The sequence below is a fragment of the Trachemys scripta genome, chromosome 14 (genome assembly GCF_013100865.1).
Source record: "Trachemys scripta elegans isolate TJP31775 chromosome 14, CAS_Tse_1.0, whole genome shotgun sequence".
In the NCBI taxonomy this organism is placed as follows: Eukaryota; Metazoa; Chordata; order Testudines; family Emydidae; genus Trachemys; species Trachemys scripta.
Genome location: NC_048311.1, coordinates 32,775,554 through 32,794,858, shown reverse-complemented (window position 1 = coordinate 32,794,858; position 19,305 = coordinate 32,775,554). Strand labels below are relative to the sequence as shown.

At 45.5% G+C, this 19,305-nt stretch overlaps 1 protein-coding gene across 5 annotated transcripts in view; it reads left to right on the top strand.

Moving 5' to 3' along the window:
- BAIAP2 (BAR/IMD domain containing adaptor protein 2) overlaps nucleotides 1-19,305 on the top strand; it is an 82,818-nt gene that overhangs the window by 39,192 nt on the left and 24,321 nt on the right. For all 5 annotated transcript variants that reach the window (XM_034789590.1, XM_034789594.1, XM_034789595.1 and 2 more), the window contains 3 exons: nucleotides 1,247-1,308; nucleotides 2,113-2,184; nucleotides 2,962-3,099. In XM_034789590.1, the coding sequence (XP_034645481.1) occupies nucleotides 1,247-1,308; nucleotides 2,113-2,184; nucleotides 2,962-3,099 (272 nt within the window). The remainder of the gene's footprint in view (nucleotides 1-1,246; nucleotides 1,309-2,112; nucleotides 2,185-2,961; nucleotides 3,100-19,305) is intronic.

Genomic DNA, 19,305 nt, shown 5'->3' with positions numbered 1-19,305 from the left:
TGGGATTAGTTGCTGTAACTATGGCTACTGTTCCTGCACTTGGGGGTGTGGGGTGTGTGTGTGGTGTGTGTTTGTTTTTTTTTTTTTCTTTCCCCCTCAGTTTTTCCTTAACGGTAGCTGTGCCACCTTTGCATCATGGGGCTTTGAGCAGCCTCTCCAGGCCCATTACATAGGCTCTTACTTGCTGCCCTTGATGCTGCTGGATTTCTGTGAATTGGTATTTTCGTTCCCAGGTGGTATGTTCCTCTGACCAGACCTCATCTGCTTCTAGGACTGAAGAAACTCCTCTCCTCAAATTACATCTGTTCCATATTTTTTTTATAGTAGAGACTGGCTCTCGCAGGTGTTCCTTTTATTCTGTCGCCAACGCGTCCACGGGGGGCTGGCATATTGCCCCTTATCCTGAGGGATCTTCGAGTACTTCAGAAAACCCGTGCCTGGCTATAGAAAGAAGGGAGTGGGTTACTCCCCACTGCAGTGCATTCTCGGCTGGGGGAGAATGCAGCACCCATTCTGTCACCCCTACTGTATGCTCCAGTCTTTGAAAGTGAGGAAGAACTTCCCTGTTGAACTACACTGGGGGGGAAAGGGATGCGGAATAGAATTGTCCAGTCTGAACTTTGGCCAGGACACCAGGGCTAATGACCATACACCTGGAGTAAGTGTCGAGGGGATCCCTAATGACCACGAGTGGTGGGGGTCTCTGTATCCTGACTTATCCAAACGCTAGAACTTTCAGCTCCACAGCACCCTCTAGTGCCATGCTGGGGAACAGGTTCAGTGCTGACTCCGGAATGGGATTGCACTAGCGGGCGTGTGCTCATCGTGCTGGCTGTAGCAAGCAGAACTATGCTTCCAGTGTGGGGAGACTCTTCCGGTATGGACAGGTCGCACGTATGCAGGGTTCCAGGGTGCTCTGCTCCTGCTGCTGCTGCTTCCTTTTCCCCCTTCCTTTTATTGCGTTGCATAATCAGAAGAGGCAGCAGGTAGGTTTCCAAACCTCCTAGCTAAACATCTGCATGCTTGAGACTTAAATGAGCATCTGATGTAAACACACTCCATGAATGCCCAAGAGCAATGAGCTTATTCTGTAAACTCAAACTGCAGAGCACTTAGTCTGATCTCTCATTCCTTCAATCTTGTTGAGACAAATGCCCCCATCCTCCCCAGCTGCATCGGTGTGCGTGAGGTCTACAGAGAGCTGAGTGTCTTTAAAACCCTCTCCTTCTGTTTCTTGTCTTTCTAGGGGATGTTCTCTTCCAGATGGCAGAAGTTCACAGGCAGATTCAAAATCAGTTGGAAGAGATGGTAAGTACTGTACAGCTTGCAGACATGTTCTCTAGAGGAGTCTGGATGGGCCAAATACATAGGGGGAACAGCAGGTGTCTCAGCAATTTGTTGGCCTTTAGCTGCATTTCAGTGTGGAAATGCAACCACAGTACTGCACAGAGGGGATGCGTGAAATAATCGCCAAGCATTTAGCTATGAGTAAAAACCTCACTTGGCAAACCCTGACTGAATAAAAGAATAAATTGTACAGGGAGGATCAAAAAAAAATTAGGATGTCTAGAGAGCACTTGTGCAAATGGTATTGTCTGGACAAAAGAGCCAGCTATTCAACAAATCTGCTTCACGCAGAGCCAGTTAGCATCAAAGTCCTCCAGTGTTGAGATCAGGGAACAAAATGGGTTTCAGTTTCCTATCCACATAGACTGACTTTATCTAAAACTTGGTTGTTATCCTGCTGATATCCAGCCTCTCCTATTGGGTCTTTCACCATATGGGCTTCCATCCCTTTCTCTCAGACCATCAGCCTCTCTTCCTTTATGTAGCCAATTATACACCTGTTTTTCCATAGCCAATTGGCTGCCCTAATGTTAATGTGCCTCTTTCTATGGTGTATCCACTATCTGTCTGTCTTCACGCTCTGTCTTGTTTCATCCACTGCTCTCCATCAGCTTTCTGTTGCCTGCATACATCCTACTTTGCAGACAGCTCCTCGTCTCTTCCTCATGAAACTGTCCTCTGCGTCGCACACTCATGCTCTCCCTTTGTATTTGGATTCAAGGCCAGGTCAGTGTTTGCTAGAATATGTACTTTTTTGTCTTCAAGCTGAAGTCTTTTCACAACGAGCTACTGACGCAACTGGAGCAGAAAGTAGAACTGGATTCCAGGTATCTAAGTGTAAGTAAATCAGAACTCTTTTTTAGTTTAATATATCAAACAACACGAGCATGTTCCCAGCTCTTCTTTTGACTTTCTCTTTGCCGCTGCCTTCTCCACCAGCATTCCAAGCTTCTCCTAGTCAATATGGGGGTGCAAGTGTTCCACCTTGACTCTGCTTGTTTGGGATCCGATTTACCTTCATGTAATCCTGAATACAGTTGCAGGAGTTGAAGACCAGCCCCTCACCATGTTGCAGATTTTTAGCAAAAAATACTCCAGTGCTCTAAAACCTGTGGGCTTCAACCATCTCAATCCTGTGATGGCTGCACTTAACCTTTTCTGTATAATGTACATGGACTGATACTAATTATGAATGACTATTTCTTTGCATTGTGGTAGTGTCCAGAATATGCAGGTGCTTTCCAGTCATCCTGCGCTCCCGGCTCTGAGCATGCAGTCTCTCTCTCATTGCTGCTAGTGACTGCTGTTTTTAAAGAGGAGAGCGATCCTTTTTTTTCTTAATTGGTAGTCCACCGTGAAACCACCAACGTGCTGATATTTCTGCTTTCTGGGTCATTGGGAATCTGGTGTTCCCTCGTCTCCCAGAGGATGGCTGCACAGTTGCCTTTTAAACATGCGAGTGTTCTAAAACATGCCTCTTGCCTCAGGAATGAGGTTGTGGAGGCCTTTGCTACAAGGAGAATGTAAACCGTGCTCATTAGGAGCAGAAAACCTCAGCTGATCTGCTGAGCCATTGTTTCAGCTGTTCAGAGCTTCCCCCTGTTTTATATTCAGGCTGCGTTGAAGAAATACCAGACTGAGCAAAGGAGCAAAGGGGACGCGCTAGAGAAGTGCCAGGCAGAGCTGAAAAAACTTCGGAAGAAGAGCCAAGGGAGCAAAAACCCTCAGAAGTACTCAGACAAGGAGCTGCAGGTAGGATGCTGTCAATACCCTCCGTGGTACTGACTGAAATGGGCCTTACGGAGTACTCCATTGCTTGCTAAATTCATAGGAGCATAGAAATGTGGGGCTGGGAGGAACCCCGAGCAGTCGTCTAGTCCAGTTGCCTGTATACCGAGTATGGTATACCTAGACCATACCTGACAAGTGTTTGTCCAACTGGTTCTTAAAGTGATGGGGATTCCACAACCTCCCTTGAAAGCCTATTGTGGAGCTTGGCTTTCTTCATGGTTAGAAAGTTTTTCCTAATATTTAACCTAAATCTCCCTTGCTACAGATTAAGCAATGTCCTGCCTTCAGTGGACAAGGACATATATGAAAACTGTTATCAAATATCTCCCCCGCTGCCCCCCAGTCATCTTTTCTCAATACTAAAGATGCCCATTTTTGTAACTTGGTCTCATAGATCCGGTTTTCTAAACCTTTTTTCACTTTTGTTGCTCTCCTCTGAACACTTTCCAATTTGTCTATCTTTCTTGAAGCGTGGTACCCTGAACTGGACACAGTACTACAGCTGAGGCCTCCCAGTGCTGAGTACGGCAGGATAGTTACCTCTTGTGTCTAACAAACGACCCTCTGCTTAATGCACCCCAGAATATTAGCCTTTTTCACACCTCCATCATATTGGTGACTCCTATGCAATTTGTGACCCACTATAACTCCCAGATCCTTCTTGCAGTACGAACACCTAGCTGGTTATTCCCCATCTTGTAGTTGTGCATTTGATATTTTTTTTTTTAGTGTAGTCCTTTGTACTTTATTGAATTTCATCTTGTTAATTTCAGATCAGTTCTCCAATTTGTCAAGGTTGTTTTGAATGCTAATCCTGTCCTCCCAAGGTACTTGCAACCCCTCCCAGCTTCGTGTCATCCATAAATTTTATAAGCATATGCTCCACTCTATTATCCAAGTCATTAATGAAAATATTGAACAGTACCGGACCCAGGACAGACCCCTGTGCATGCCACTAGATATGGCCTCCTAGTTGGACAGCGAACCACTGATAACTGCTCTTTGAGGTTGGTCTGTTAACCAGATGTACACCCACCTTATAGTAATTTCAGCTGGACACATTTCCCTAGCTTGCTTATTAGTGTCTCATGTGGGACTGTCAGAAGCCTTACTAAAATCAAGGTATATCACATCTACTGCCTCTCTCTCTCTTCCCCCCCCCCCCCCCCCACTAGATCAGTAACCCAGTCAAAGAAGAAAATTAGGTTGGTTTGGCATGTTTTATTCTTGACAGTTCCATGTTGGCTACTCCTTCTAATCCTATTATTCTCTAGGGGTTCACAAATTGATTGTTGAATAATTTTGTTCCAGTATCTTTCCAGATATGGAAGTTAGGCTGACTGGTCTGTAATTCCCCAGATCCTCTTTGTTCCCCTTTCTAAAGATAAATACTGTGTTTGCCCTTCTCCTGTACTCGGGGACCTCACTCCTCCTCCAAGAGTTCTCAAAGATGGTTGCTAATGGTTTCATGATCGCTTCAGATAGTTCCTTAAGTATCATATGGTGGATTTCATCAAGCCCTGCCAACTTGAATGCATCTTTCACCTGTTCTTTCCCTATTTTGGCTTGTGTTCCTCCCCTCTTGTTGTTAATACTTGCGCTGAATATCTGGTCACAATTAACTCTGAAGCAAATCAGGCATTAAATACTTCTCCTTGATGTCCTCCATGTGTAGCTCTTCTTCCTCGCTAGGTAGAGGACCCTTTGGCTTTCTCTTGCTCCTAACGTATTTGTAGACCCCCTTCATATTGCCTTTTGTGTGCCTTGCTAGGTGTAACTTCTCTTGTACCTTAGCCTTTCTGGTCTTATCCCTATATGCTTGTGCTGTTCTTTTGTACTCCTCCTTAGCAATTGGTCCATGTTTCCACTCATAGGATTCCTTTTTGATTTTTCAGGTCATTTAAAGAGCCCCTGCTGGAACCATATTGGCCTCTTACTATTCTTACCCTAGATAGGATGTTGTTTTGCCCTTCACACATCACTTCCCAGTGGCAGCCCAAACGCGGAAGCCCCTTCGATAATGGCTCCCTGTTTTCCTGTCTCACATGAGCTGAGCACCCTTAGGGAGAGAAGGAGGCAGCATGGTCCAGAAGATAGAACATGGGACTGGTAATTGGGAGACCTGGCTCTTCAGTTAGCCATTAGATCCTGGGCAAATCACTTCACTTTTCTCTGCTCTCTCTAAACTGGCAAATGATGTTCAATTTTGCAAAGTGCATTGAGATCTACTGATGAAAAGCATTGTATAAGAGTCCGAAGTCAATTGGGCTCATTGGGCAGACCCAAGTCAGTTTCACAGCCAGCGGCAAACGATGGAATCCTTTGCCCAGCATCCCGTCCAACCACCTTAGACTGCTCTAACCTGATGGGATCGGATACCCATTCTGCAGCAGGGTAATTGGAAGTAGCCTTTTAGTCCAGCACCTTAACCATTCAGCCAGTGCATTCATTAATTCTGTCTCCTTGAATTGACTGAGATTGACTCTTCTCTGATCAGTGAATTTCCAGTGTCGGACACATCTCCCTCTGGATCGCATTCTGCTGAAATATTTTCTGTAGCCTCCTGGCTTTAAATTCCTATCCATTTCTCCCCCTCCACTCCCTTGGTACGACAGCTTGTACACGCTGGAGGCGTTTTTTGTTAGACAGCAAAAAACTTACCTAAATAGTGACTTTTGATTCAAGCATACTTGAAAACTGCATACCGCTTTCTAATCAGATTTTGATTGCACCCTCCTGAGACTGCTGCATTTGAGACCCTAGGCAGAGAGACTCTCACTCTTCTCTCAAGAACAGCCGTGCACAGCAGTTTGTGTCTTGGAGAGGAGTGTGGTTTTCTTTGGTGTGTTTTATTTTGTTTTGTTTTATATGCACATTTTAAAAGGCTAAAGCTTCAGGATTTCCAGGCAGGGATAAATGGGGGATAATATTTCATTTCAATGTATCCCACAAAGAGTTCTGAGAAGGCATTGCTGACATATGCAGAGCATCAGGAATTACTCTCCTGGGTATGTCCTACGTTGCAGTAAAAGACCTGCAGCATGCCCATGGCAGGCCCAGGTCAGCTGACTCAGGTTTGGGCTGGGGGAGGGATAGGCTAAACAGTGCAGGGTAGACACTTGGGCTGGAGCCTGGGCTCGGAGACCCACCCTCCTCACAGGGTTTCAGTCAAGGCTCCATCTCAAGCCCAAACATCTATGCTGCAATTTTTAGTCCTGAGCCCTGTGAACCTGAGTCAATCGACCCAGACTCTGAGACTTGGTGCGGTGAGGTTTTTATTGCACTTTCTATTGACAGCAATGGACATCGAACCTGAATTGTGGCACAAGGTGTATTGACGGGGTGGGTTGCTTAGAGGGTTAAAGACTGTATTCATAGCATGAGTTAATTTCTTGCGGAAGTCACTGACCTCCGATTCAAGCCTCACCTGCAACACATCTGGGAGCAGTGCAAGTTTAAGCAAGCAATTAATCCATGGATCTGTAAACACCTTCTGGCTTAAAATGCTCTTTCTGCTTGTCTCTCTCGGTTAGTTCTAGCCACGGCTATGAAGTAAATACAGCATCAATGGCACATTCCTGTTAGGCAAAATTAACCCACCGGCCAGATGACTTGCTAGCTCCTGTCTCAAATGCAAAACTTTCAGCAGCCATGTTGCCCCTGGGATCAGAGTTACCCAAAGGTTATTTGAATGAGATCATACTTCCTAAATGTTCTCTTTTTACCTAAGCTGACCTAAACATAGGTAACAACTCCTCAGCCTGGGTTTATTGAAGTTCTCTGTACTGAAAAGCAGATGTGAAGTACTCACCAGCTAATTAGAATGAAGGTTATATAGGGGAGACTACACTTTGTAATTGTACTAAAACTCGGTGAGGGAGTTATTCTGTTAGCAGCGTGGAGCAGAAAGATCACTGAAGGGAAAAACTGGAAGTGTTTATCAGCATTCTTATCTCAAGCTTCCAGAAATAATTCTTGTGCTTGTTTAAAATGCTGCGTATTGAATTTTTACTAATCTGTCCTAAGGCATCATTTATCCAGTGCCGTTTTGATAGTGGGGCCGCTGAGAGCCATTTAACAAAACTGTGAACCCTGTGTATGTTGGAAACCACTTGAAGCCCAGGGGTGCTGCCACACCCCCAGCACCCTGAGTTCTAGCACACATTCTTGTATCCACCTGAGATTGTTTACAAAGCCAATTTTAAAAGCCAATCTAAAGTGTATTGATATAATAAAACATGCAGAGAAGTCCTGTTTACTAGCTTATCCTGCTTGAAGATTTGATGAGCAAATGAACTTTTAATTTAAAGATTTTTAAATCACTTCTGAATATCTGCTTCCTTGCAACATATTTCTCAATTGCCAGCTGAAAGAGAAGGAATGGTAGACCAGTGGGCAAGGATATCTTTAGATGCAGGAAAATCCAAGGCACCAAGATTAGCAATTAGCTATTGCTTGCTCACGAATGTTGCCCGTATGGACAAAGAGAACTAAAATCCTGCCACTGCTCCTTTATCTCCTCTGAGTCATCTAAGCACCTAGAGACTGCATTGTCCTTATTTTTGCAGGGATTCCCCCACCTATGATGTACACCTCCAAGTTAGCTAAAATGAATTCTCCTCTTCTCCTCCTTCATCTGCACCTCTCAGCCATACGAGAGAGAGAGAGAGGGTGACTATTCACAGACGCTCCCTTAACTCAGCCTTTGATGTTCTTGACACAAAGTAGGAGAGATGTAGGTTAGTTCTGTTAGCATGACTTGTTTTGGGTAAAGGGAAAGAAACCGGATCAATCTTTCAAGCACTTAATCTTTCTACAGTAGGAGTTTAGGAAGAGCTTATCTCTTTGGAAAAACCTTACAATGGTTTTTAAGCTTAAAAAGAGCTGTGAAAACTGCTGGATTGCTGGGTTTTTCTGGATTAAAATAAAAAGTTGGCATTGCCGAATTTGACCAAGTGGTGCTGATTTATCTCTGTGCTGTGCTGCTCAGTTTGTTGGGGCTTCATGTCCTCAAAAGAAAAAAAGCAAAAAAAGAGCAAACTCTTTTGGGCCACTCTTAAAACTCTTTCCCCCTTTTCTTTACGGTGGATTTGAAAGCATGATTTTTGGGCAGCATTAGCAAAACAGCTAAGCCCCTTTGCTGGCCCAGGATGCCCGAACTGCCATAGGCTCAAGTGGACTCTTGCCATAAATGCTCACTGGAAAACTTGGGATAAATGTTGAAATCCAGCGAGCCCTGGGAGAAGGACAACGTACAGCACCCTGTGGAGAATCGCGTGTGGAGGAATGGAAATGTCTTGTTCCTCGGATAGCAGAGGTCTGGTGTGAGGATGTGGCTTGGCAATAGGAAGTGGCATAGCTTTTGATTTAGTATGTGGAGTGGAACCATGTAACACAGCCCTACAGCAGTTTCATGTGGGCTGCATGCCAGGTGTAGTCATCCTGGGTCTGGGCCTTGTCCCCACCCAGAACTCTTCCACTCTTGTTTCTTGTGTTGGCTTAGCACAAGGGCTTGCCATGCTCAGGAGTGGAGCTCCACCATCGTCTGTGTTTTCTTTTTCCTCTTCAGCTGATCTCGACTGACTTCCTGTATCTAAAGAGCAGCTGGTTTGAGGAGGAAACCTCTTGCCGGGGGTACAGAGGATGGAAAAACTTGCCAGCATTGGAAGTGAAGAATCCCCGCTTTATTGGCAGCTCTGAATTCTCTGCTGAACAGCTACTGATGTCACACAGACGTCCAGTCTAGTTCCACAAATATCTGATCTCTGACAACTCTGCTTATTTCAACTAGAGAACCACTTGCTTCTTGGCAGAGGAATTGGCATTTGGCTCAGATGTTGCCAACTTCTGAGTTTTTGGGGTGTTTTATACCCTGACTTAGCACTGTCTGTGTGGTTGTTGTCTTCTAAAACCAACCAACTTGGGGCTTTGAGGATGCACTTCTAGAGACTCTAGTAAGGTGGAGCCATGCTTCACTGAGCCAGTGTCTGAAGGCACGTGTGTTGCAGATGAGTTTGTTTTGTAGTGAGAGAAGTTGCTGTTGGAAAAATATCCTGGCAGTTACAGAAAAGTCATTCTATTCCATTTAAAAAAAAAAAAAAAAAAAAAAAAAAACTTGAGGACTCCTAGATTTAAGTTATCGTATCACTTAAACACAAGTGACTGTTTAAACAGCCAGGATTCAGAACCTATGCAGTGTTCTCTGTTCTCGTATTTAGAACTGCAGGAAGTGTAATTGCTCTTCTGTGCCGTTTCTTGGTTTGCTGAATTACAGCCGTTTTGTCATTTTGTCCTGAAATTAAACTGAAGCTTAAGTCCGTGCCCCAGGAGGATAGGACTAGTGGCTGCTCTGTGAATAGGCTCAAAATGTGTTTGACTTCTTCCCGTTCCATTCCCTCCACCCCCACCTCCACTATCTCAGCCTTCCAAGACCCTCCAGCACATCCTTTCCACGTCTAACTAGGATGTGTCCAGGACTAGACAAATAAGACTCCTGAAGCTGTTTGGTTTCTGGCATACCGTGTGGCAGAGCAAGGCCATGATGAATCTAATCTTTGAAATGGCTTAAGAGTTGCCCGCTATGTCAGATTGGCTAATGGAATTGAGGCCAAACAAATATCCCTCATCTCACCTGTGATTCTTCTGGCGAACTCCTGCTTTTATTCTCCCTTTCACAAAGGGAAAGATCAGTGGCTAATCCGGATCAGGCATTCAGACTTTGTTTTGCTGTTTATCTTGTATGTGGGAAGTTGTATGTTTTCTCTCTGGGAAGAATAGGGATTTGAGGTGAGGCTTGATCAAGCAGACACAGACAGGCTTGCTCGCAGGACTCCACTAAAGTGGACGTGTCAGTGTTCACTTCCAAATGAGCCCAAAGCAGAGCTGGTAAAGCCCCTTCTCTCTGAACAGCTTGGATGCCAGGACCGAGCTAATCCTTGCCTGAGCAATCACCTGCCTGTCTGAATGTTCCAGCTGAAGTGTGAGCTCTCCTGTCATGCTTGCTTCCTTCACTAGAGTATTTAGTGGGTGAGGGAGGGACTCTGAAGATTAATGTAGCTAAGTGGCGGAAGCATCATATGATTTTCAATGGGAAAAGCTCTGCTTGCACGTTATGGTGTTGGCACCTACAAGCAACTCCCAGTGTGGCTAGTTGTTGACTTGTGTATTGATGATCTTCTGTCCTGGTTATCGCTATTTAATACGTTGCATTAGCTGATTGCTCAATATCGGTCTGTCTCTTTGTTTTGAAGCACAGTTGCTTTGGGTAACGAAGCTTAAATCTGAGTCTAGTACAGTTGAGTCTGAAAACACTATCCGTTTCTGGGATCACTTTTATTGACTTGCTGAATATCAATGCTCCCCCTAAATCAGTGCTCCCCAAACTGTGGGGAGCACCCCCCAGGAGGACACAGAGAAATGTTCAGGGGGGCATGGCGGTGCAGGGGTCATGCTCCATGGAGGGTGGGGAGGAAGTGCCATCCAGCCCTGCTCTGGCCTCTGCTCCCAGCACCCCAGCCTCAGGCTGCAGACAGATTCCCATTATGCGGGGGGGGGGCATGACAGAAAAAATGTGGGACCACTGCCCTAAATTGATTTCCCACCACCCACACCCACCCCCAATGTTGGTTCAGCCAGGTAGGCTTCTGTGTGATTTGCAACATCAGAAAAGCAGAAATCAAAGAATTTATTTTGAAAGCTCTTTTTGTAGTTGTGCTAAATATTCTGACCTCTTCCCTATAAAGCAACCAACAACCATAATTGAAGCTCAGATTTCAACAATACAGGTATCAAAACCTTTGAAGGTCTCAGCAGGTGGGCTGATAACTGGGGGAGAGGAGAATCCAAGAATGGGGTGGGGGGGATCCTTGAACAAAGAACTTGATAACGGTTTAAATCTCAGCCCTGAAGCTGAGGGGTAGGTAGTGTCTGCTGAGAAACTGACTGTAACCCAGTCCTCAGGACAGTGGGATACCAGGGGTAAGTCAACCCACTTAAGTCTTGCAGGAAAGGCTAAGTTTAAAAATATATAATAAAATGCCTTTCATTATTTTAACCCTCTTCTCTGACTGCTGTGTTCCTATGGATAAATAATACTTGTTTTGAACAAGTTACTCAATGTCGCTGCATTTACTACTGTCTGCAGCTCCTAGAAGAAACCCAGTTGGACCTGCTGAGGAAACAAGGGTGCTGTAACCTGGAGACCCAGTCTAAAAGTGGAGTGAACGGCAGGTTTTCACTCTGAAAGAAGTGCAGGTGCTGGGCCTGCCTCTTGGAAGGGTGCCCACAGAGAGACTGGCTAAGGGGTCAAAGGTACAACTCATCCTGGAACTGTGACACTTGCCTGTTCTTAGAGACTTCACCCATCCTCTTTATATTGCATTGGCAAGAACAGTATAGGAGTACAACAGACTTCTTCCAGCCAGGGGACTTGCTAATGTTGCAAGGTTTTCATTCGTACTTAGGTTATTCCGGTCGCTCTGTGTGGGGGGACGGGAGGGGAGGGGAGGGGACACAGGCAGCAGCAGCCTTATGTAGAGGGTAGGTTAAGTTACACTGATACGTGATTGGAGTAGAACTCCTGGGCCAGGTATCTAGTGCCTTCGGGTACATACGCATACTCTTCTCCTTTCTGAACACTTGAAATGCCATTGGGTCAAATAGCTTGTAGTTTTCATAAAGGTTTTGTAATTGAAGCCTCACTTTGATATTCCCATAAGGAGAAATAATTTTAGTTATAGGTCAGGCAATCCTAATTGATAAGGACTTTGCTGTAATGAGGCCACCAGCTTTTATATAAAGACCAATAAAAAGAATTATGTCAAAGCTCGGAGGAGGCGCTGAATAATTGACATGAAGTTTAAAACACTAAAAATGAATCCGGCTCGATTTCTTGAAGTGCTGAGTACAATCACCGGAGGGAGAATAAAAAGGGAGCCCAATTAAAATCTCTCCAGTGCAGGTTCCGAGCATTTTGCTCATAGGTTGTGTTTCTCTGGCCTTATCTCATTGGCCAGACTTGTTTCTCTTCTGGACCTGTTCAAATTAGGGCTGGGAGATGAGGTTTAAATTTAATAAATATCAGCCGTTAGCTCCACCTAAAACTCTCTCCCCACCTCTTGTACTGAAGGTTTTTCTGAGTTCTTGCCGCTGCAGTTCCTAGTTATAGCCAGCTCCTGAAGCAGCCAAACACGCCATTGGGTGGAAGCACTGACCTGGTCCTGGAAACCTCATGAGAGCCTGGTGTAAAACTTCCAGCCCAGTTCTCGATGTTCTGGGCCTCGGAGAAGCCCCTGACTCTTAGGCTGTTTCAGGTAGTGAGCCCGTGACTCCGTGCTAGAGGAACCGTGACCAATCAAGGTATTTGCTGCGCTTGTTTCAAGGTCTCTAATTGGTGAGTTGCTCGTAAAAGGCGGGACAGTGAGAGGAGGAACCGGCTCTACTCTCCTTTTTAGTCAGTTACCCAGCTGCTCCAGCCATAGACCACCAGCCTTTCATCACTAAGGTCTAGGCCTTAGCAAGCACAGGTCTTTGAGCTCTGCAGTGTAGGTTAGCAAAGCTGTAAGTCGCTGTTAAACACTTCCAGCACTGAGTGGGTTTTTTTTTTTTTCCCCTCTGAGCTGAGATGCCCCAAATTAGTCTCCTGGAAACTGCCCTTACAGTTCATTTCTGCTCAGGTTTGGGATAACTTTGAAATGTGTCCTTCAGTAGAAAAATGGCTCTGCATGCTGCTAGTTCACAAAGACCGATCCTAGATGCTCTCTATTGAGGAGTTGTTTTAAGTGGCTGATCTCAAAACGCCCACATAGTCAGCTGAAGAGAGCAACTGGTTTCTGTTCTTTGCATTTTATTTAATGTCATTTGTGCATGGCACTTTACAGAGAAGTAAGAAAACGAGGTTTCTACCCTGAAGAACAGTCCTGTGAGAGAGGAAATGTAATGAGAAAAGACCCTAGATCATGGAGGAATGAAACAGGAGGCCTGACTTTTAGCAATGATTGATTTATTAGCTTTGTGTGTTAGAATTGCCTGTGCACATTTCCCATTGGATACGCTTCAGCTAGTGCAATAATCAGCCACACATCTCTGCTCCCTCTGCAGAGTGTTTCATGCAGAGAGAATGTCAGTTGTGTCTTGCCTTGGGGTGGGTCTGTTGGGCCTTTACAGCAGATGAACAGTTTGTTTAACAAGAGATTTGTGGACTGAAATGGGGACGTAAGTGGCTGAGAACCTGACTCTGAGCACATTGAGATAGAACAGAACAAGGGGAAGGGAATCCTCAGGGGTGGCAAGGCGCTGGCCGGGGTATGAAGGAAGAGGTGGGCAGAGCGCAGACTAGTAAGATGGTGCCTCGGTGGTGGTAGTGGCGAAGTGGGCTTGACAAACTGGAAGTGTGACCAGTACCTCTTGTTGGCCCACTGGGCACAGGTTCAGGGCATCGTGCGACGCAAGGAGGTAATAAGGCAGTGTGCATTACGTCCTGAGTAAAAAATAAGTGGGCTGTTCCTTAGAGAGGGAAGATGGCTGAGTGATTGGGGCACTGGCCTAGGACTTGGGAGACTGGGAGTCAGTTCCCTGCTCTGCCTGAAATCGCCTGTTCTGAGACACCTTTTACAAAGTCCCTTAGCACCTCTCTGACTCTCTTCCCATCTGGACAATGGGAAAACAGCCTTGCCCTGCATCACAGGATAAATACATGAAGATTGTGAAGGGCTTTGAGATCTACTGATGTGAAGCCCCTTCGTCTGTCTTGTTTTGATCCTGTTACCTAGCCTCCCAAGATGCAGTGGGTGCTTCATGGTCCCTGCCTGAAAACGCTTACAACCTAAATGCCAGTTGGGGGGTCAGCTGCAGTAGGCTGGTGAGGGGGGAATTATCAGAGAGAACATGGCTAGCTCAGTGCAGGGATTCACTCTGGCATCACTTCTAGAGGACAAGCGTGGAAGAGAGGCGTTTTGGGGGCATTTCAATGAAGCGACAACGCAGTGAATCCGAATGGGGGGTTGCACCCAGTGCAGAGGAATGGCAGGAAAAGGCCGAAGTCTCTGCAGGTTAACTTGCATTAGCATAGTCGTTTTGAATGCTCTTTGGTGAATAAAGGCATTTAGGAATAATCCCCAAATACTGTGATATTTGCAGTGTCTGTCTCAAATGCACAAATGGGGGAAAACTGTCAGTTAAGTTGAATATTATTGCAGAATTCAGTGAGTAAAATGATGGCTATTCTTTTCCATCTCCATTGCTGAGACCCACCTGAATAGGGGGTCAGTGCTGTGTATCTTGCAACTATTTATCCCAGTCTCCTCCCAAAGAGTGGGGAGCTGACTACTAAGGGAAGTACTGTGCCAAGAGCATTCTGAGTGGATTTCCCCTTACAGATTTAAGTGTGCTAATGTGGTAGGACAGTGTTTATGAAATGAGGTGTTTGCATATTCATAGGTCCATGTTCAGAACCTCTGAAGTTGGGCTTTCTGGAGTTGGGGTTCTGAAACTGGGGGTTGGGACCACTCAGGGGGTCATGAGGTTATTTCATGGGGGGTCACGAGCTGTCAGCCTCCCCCCAAACCCTACTTTGCCTCCAGCATTTATAATGGTGGTACATGTCCAAAAAAAAATTTTTTAATTTATAAAGGGGGGTGGGGGGAGAGACTGCACTCAGGCTTGCTAGGTGAAAGGGGTCACCAGTACAAAAGTATGAGAATGACTGACTGTTCTAGAGGGATTGTTTCTTTGCAAAAGAAAACGAAATGTGGTGTGGCTTCCATGGAAACCCACTTGCAGGCGTTCTCCAATCCAGGAGGAAGGTTGGTTTGTTTACCATACAAAGGAGAGGGTTAAGAGCATCTTTGGCTCATTTCACAGCCTGAGGTCTGCTAGCTGCTTGTGTGTCTTGGAGAGAGATGTTAGTATCTCCAGATCATTCTTCAAAACAAAACATACAAGCCCCCTAAAATGTCATATGTTAAAATAATGATGGACTCACTAGCATGCTAGTAGATATGCGGGAACTCTGCATGTATAATTGAGTGCCAAAACCTTTCTCTGAAGTCTTGACTTCAGTGGAGCTACACATGCACTTTAGTGGCTTGCGGCCAGTGTGCGGAGAGACTTTCAGGACTGAGCCTCAAATGCGGATCTGTTACTGACTAGCTGAGTGCGCTCTCTTCTCATTCAAAAGGCAGCAACTCCAGTAAGTAGCCTGTTGCCCCTCGTCACTCAGCTGATGCATTGATTATTCTGGAGGGTAGGGATAGGATACAGAGGGGACCTAGACAAATTAGAGGATTGGGCCAAAAGAAATCTGCACTTGTTCTTATTGAACCTCATCAGAGTCCTGCACTTGGGACGGAAGAATCCCATGCACTGCTACAGACTAGGGACCGAGTGGCTAGGCAGCAGTTCTGCAGAAAAGGACCTAGGAGTTACAGTGGACGAGAAGCTGGATTTGAGTCAGTGTGCCCTTGTTGCCAAGAAGGCTAACGGCATTTTGGGCTGTATTAGTAGGAGCACTGCTAGCAGATCAAGGGACATGATCATTCCCCTCTATTCAGCATTGGTGAGGCCTCATCTGGAGTTCTGTGTCTAGTTTTGGGTCCCCCACTACAGAAAGAATGTGGACAAATTGGAGAGAGTCCAGTGAAGGGCAACAAAAATGATTAGGGGGCTGATAGGTCTCACTAACAAGAAGCTTTCCCTGGTAATCAGCCTTGCTTTTCCGTTTCTGAATTTTTATCTCATTACTTCTAATTATTCCCCTTTGTGCCACCTTCAATAAATCCTCTGCTTTTGGAGCTCACGCTTTTCAAAACCTTGTAGGTGGTTTCCATGTTCTCACATCATGGTAGTCCCTTAGCTCTCTGAATCCTTCCAATTCCTTCATCTATCACTCTGATCTCCCTGGTTGGTCTTTAGAGTCTGTTTCCAAAAAACTAGTGTTCCGGGTATGTTCCCACCAGAGCTATAGATTGACTGTTCCCTCCCTACTCGGGATGGGGTGCATTTGTGTATGCAGCCCAGAATTGCATTAGCCGTTTCTGCTGCCACAGCCCATTGTAAACCCGTCAGTCTAGCAGTCTCCTGCGGTGTTACTGGCTTCCCTCTGCTGAGGAGTGGTGTTTGTTTTCCCCCAGATGTATCAGGGCTTGTCTACACTGGCAATTTACAGCCCTGCAACTTTCTCTCTGGGGTGTGAAAAAACATCCCCCTGGAGCACAGCAAGTTCCAGCGCTGTAAAGCGCCAATGTAAACAGTGCCCCAGTGCTGGGAGCTGTGCCTCTTGTGGAGGTGGGTTTTTTAGAGCACTATCTCCCAGCGCTCTGCCGTGACTACACGAGCCACGTTAAAGAGCTGCTAGTGTAGACTAGCCCTTAGCTTGTGATTTTATTTATTTTTTTCCAAGCCAAATTGTTTTGTTTGCCAGGTCCCCTTTAGTCCTCATGGGCGTTTGCAACTCCTCCCAACTTCCATCCCTGGGAGATTTCATTAACATGGTTCACTCTCTCCTTTCAGTCATTTATTAAAGAGGGACCCTGATGCGGATTCCTGCAGTACAACTCAATACATTGCTGATTAGCGTTGCCCTTGGTTTTCACTCTTAGCTAGTTTTTCGTGGAATTGTTTCTATCCAACATCATTTGAATTAATTTACGCAGTAACAATACATGATGATTGAATGCTTTAGTGAAATCCAAATATGACATCTGCTATTTTGCCTGCACTGACTATAAATTGATCACTCTCTGCTCGGAATTAGTGTTTGTCTCAAGGATTTTTTTGATCCTTCTTAACATTTATATTTTTATATACCTCTAGCCTTAATTTGTTAACTTTTGTGCCAGCATCTGGGATAAATTTATTGGTCTAAAATCTTGCAATCTCCAGTCGTCTTGTGTTAGTGATGATGGTTGCTTCCAGCCTGCACCACTGTGTTTTTTCTTCCTCTGTTGCATAATCTCCCACCAGGATATATTTGTCCTTATTCCTCCTAGGTATGAGCTGCTTACAGGGAGGGGAAAACCTGGTCCTTCAACTCAGAGCACCACACAAGTTAATTGTTTGTTGTTATAAATATTCAGTAAGCTCTACTGAGGGTACTTCTCTTGATTTGCTAAACAGACCTTGCTTGTGTTTCTAGCAGAATCTCTTACAGGTGTTGTCTTGTAACAGATTCCAGCAGCCCAAGAGTTAAAGCTGTAGGCTGGAAGAATGGCTGCTGTTCCGGGAATGATTCACGTGGGCAGTGCCTCCTTTTTAGGGCAGCCTCCTGTGCTCTCTGCATAGATGATGGCTTTCACCTTGCTGGTTTGGCTGTGAGTGCCTCCCTCCCCCACCTGGAGAACAATGGAGGCAGTTTGCAGTGCTTTAAGTGGAGAGAGCTCCTAGGCTAATTGGGATTAGTCACCAATTTTCAGGGATAATTCTGTGTCTTGTGAGGCTGTCCAGTTTTTGTGATTTGCAAGGTTTTACTCTTCCTTATTTCCCTTCCCTCCCTCACCCTGGGAGCAAAGCTCAGGGTGACCAGACAGCAAGTATGAAAAATCGGGGTGGGGGTTGGGGGATAATAGGTGCCTATATAAGACAAAACCCCAAATATTGGGACTGTCCCTATAAAATCAGGACATCTGGTCACCCTAGCAAAGCTGCAGCTTCCTTCAACACAAGTTCTGGTCTCCATGACTCCAGGCCTTAAGTGAAAGCTATTTTAAAACAGAATTCCTCTCCCATCTAATATTCTTTGCTCCCTTGGTGCAGCGATGAAGTGCTCACATTGCTAATTAGGTCATCTTTGTTCCTTGTGCATATTTTAGCTGGTGCCTATACCGGAATGAGGGTAAAGTTATTTGAAGGCTCTCTATCAACCTAGAAACCCAGAAACACTTTCCTGAGTTGTCAGTCCGTAGTGTTTTTTGAGATAGTGGGACGTTACTCTATTACAGAGGGTTTCTGTGCCCCTTCTCTCCCTAAATTCCTCCCCTGATGCCCAGACAGCCCCTGCAGGGTTTGTGAAGCACCGCAATCATTCACAAAGACTTGAAATTGTGTCTTGGAGGTTGCCCTCTGAGCCCATTCATGGGGAGAACAAATAGTGGGTGTTTGATCTTCTGGCATGCCCCATGAAACACCTCCTGCACTGAGCCAATACAATGGTAAGATGCTTCCTTTTTTCCCCTCCCTTTATCCACCCATATGATGCTAAAAGGCAACAGAGGGTCCCTGTGGCACCTTTAAGACTAACAGCCTTAAAGGTGCCACAGGACCCTCTGTTGCTTTTTACAGATTCAGACTAACACGGCTACCCCTCTGATACTTGACACCATATGATGCTGACAGCCTTTTCCGATCAATTGGAGCCTACCTGCTGCATTCTGCAAACGCATTGGGTGAGCTTGTTTCATAGTGTGCACAGAACACTGTTATGTAGGTTTCAAAACACACGGGCTGGCCAGATTAGTGGGGAAGACTGGGAATCGTTTTTGAAGTGTGTGGTGTTTTTTTAATGCAGTTTCTGGGTGCAGAACAGGTTTGGTTTTTTCCTTCCTTTTCACTGCTGTCTGCTTGGTGCCTGTGGGGGAGATCCAGGTCAAACTAGCCAGAAGACTCTCCTGTGTGCAAAAAGCAGGATTCCCCAAGGATTTGGTCTTGAGGAGGCATGATCAGAACACAGGACTGAGAGCCAGGATTTCCGAATGCTAATCCCAGCTCTGACATGGGCTTGCTCTGTGGATTTGGGCAAGTCACTTAATCTTGACAGGTTTCAGAGTAACAGCCGTGTTAGTCTGTATCCGCAAAAAGAAGAACAGGAGTACTTGTGGCACCTTAGAGACTAACAAATTTATTACTTAATTACTTAATCTTGGTGTCTGTTTTTATTTCCCCTGCGTTTCATCCCAATTTTGTTCTGAGAACCGATACCGACAACTACTGTGACTTGCTCCATATTCAGTGAGAAAGAGGCAGAAAATGGTGGAGGGGTGGAAAAATTCCATATTTGGTTCACTTCCAGGGGAACTTTGTCCACAACCTCCTGTAATTTGGGCTAGGCTGTAAAGCTGGTCATGACAAGTCGGAGATCGCCTTCCCTGCAAGGCGGAAATGGAGCATATGTAGTATTGAACCCTCCCTTTACATGGAACATTTATTTCACAAAAATGATGAGGGGTATGGAATGAC